We start from the raw sequence: 1314 nt of genomic DNA, 5'->3' as shown, positions 1-1314 counted from the left end.
TGGCAAAATGCATGGTCGTCAGGAACTTGGGGTCCACTCACTTAAGATATTTGCATCTTTAAAATCAGGGTTTCATTTAAGGGGATGTATAGTAGCTGTGTAATGGAGACTGTCATATCTAGTAACATGTTATTCAACTTCATGGCACTGTTAATTTCTATTTTTCTTTCTATTGTTGATTTTGTATTATGGCTTTTCATTTAAGGGGATGTACAGTAGCTGTGAAATGGAGACTAACATATCCAGATGTGAGGATACAATGTAGTATTCATTTCTACTTCCAAACATGGAGTTACAATGAAACTGTTTACTATATCTTTTCTTTTTTCTTTTGGTCTTTGAATCGTTTATTTCTGCGATTTGGGAGCGGCGAGGGGGCGGGAGAAGTGGGCAGGGAACACTGCTGATGAAAGGTGCAGGGCAGCGGCAAAGCTAGAGTGGCCCTCAGGCGAAGGTAGAGCCGTTCCAGCCCATGTTGGCCGCACTCATGTCATAGTAGTTGATGTAGATCCTGTCTGGGCTGACCCACAGGCGCTCGGCCAGTAGGCCGCAAAGCAGCTTGCTGTAGGTGTGGTTCTGTGCACCGCCTATTTTGCCTATGCTGTGCAGACTGCAGAGGCGCAGGGCTCACTGGAGCCTCCGAATGCTGGTCCGGGACCACGTGCACTTCGATGTATTGCACCGGCTTGCCCGTGGCCTGCGCCAGCTGCTGGGTGAGCTCGGACAGGAGCCCGTCTGGCACGGAGGCGCGGGGCGCGTTGGTGTTCACGACGAACGTCGGCATGTTGGCTCTTGCACGGTGGGGCTGCAGAGACGAACTGAGAGCATTACATGCTGCGGGCTGTTTAATATCTTGACAATAGGATGCTGGACTCTCTACCATTGTCCATGACCGCAATGATGAACATATGACTGTGTATGAAGAACTATACTTTAGTAATGATATAAGAGGAACTAGGAATGGTGGAGGACTTGGGGCTGGGATAAGGGAAATACCAGGAGTCTATGTCCCCAGGAGCCTATCATAAAATGATAATAATAATAATAAAAATGTAAAAAAAAAAGAAAAAAAATCAGGATTTCTTGATGTCATTTCTGTGCCATTTTGGGGACTGGCTATATTTGGTGTGTTTCTTGGACTTAGCCATATCTGCACTGTAACCCATTGCTTCCAAAGTGACTTGGGAAATGTTTTCTTTCTCCTGTTTACAATTCTGTTTAGTGCTTCAATAATTTCTGCAAATGGAAAAATAAAGGATTATGGGATCTTTTGTCAACAAGTTCTAATTAGTTGGCTCCACTATTTTTGACCCC

At 45.2% G+C, this 1314-nt stretch overlaps 1 protein-coding gene across 1 annotated transcript; it reads right to left on the bottom strand.

Annotated features, from left to right (window-relative positions):
• Positions 1–377: 377 nt before the first annotated feature.
• On the bottom strand, positions 378–824 carry LOC101529650 (macrophage migration inhibitory factor-like). The gene is given in 3 exon segments (XM_036493442.2): positions 378–620; positions 623–646; positions 649–824. Coding segments are annotated over 3 exon segments (336 nt in total). The 5' UTR covers positions 785–824; the 3' UTR covers positions 378–444.
• Positions 825–1314: the final 490 nt, after the last annotated feature.

This window comes from Ochotona princeps, chromosome 12, assembly GCF_030435755.1.
Source record: "Ochotona princeps isolate mOchPri1 chromosome 12, mOchPri1.hap1, whole genome shotgun sequence".
Taxonomy (NCBI): Eukaryota; Metazoa; Chordata; class Mammalia; order Lagomorpha; family Ochotonidae; genus Ochotona; species Ochotona princeps.
Note: the sequence above shows the minus strand (reverse complement) of the source record. Positions and strands in the feature narration are given on the sequence as shown.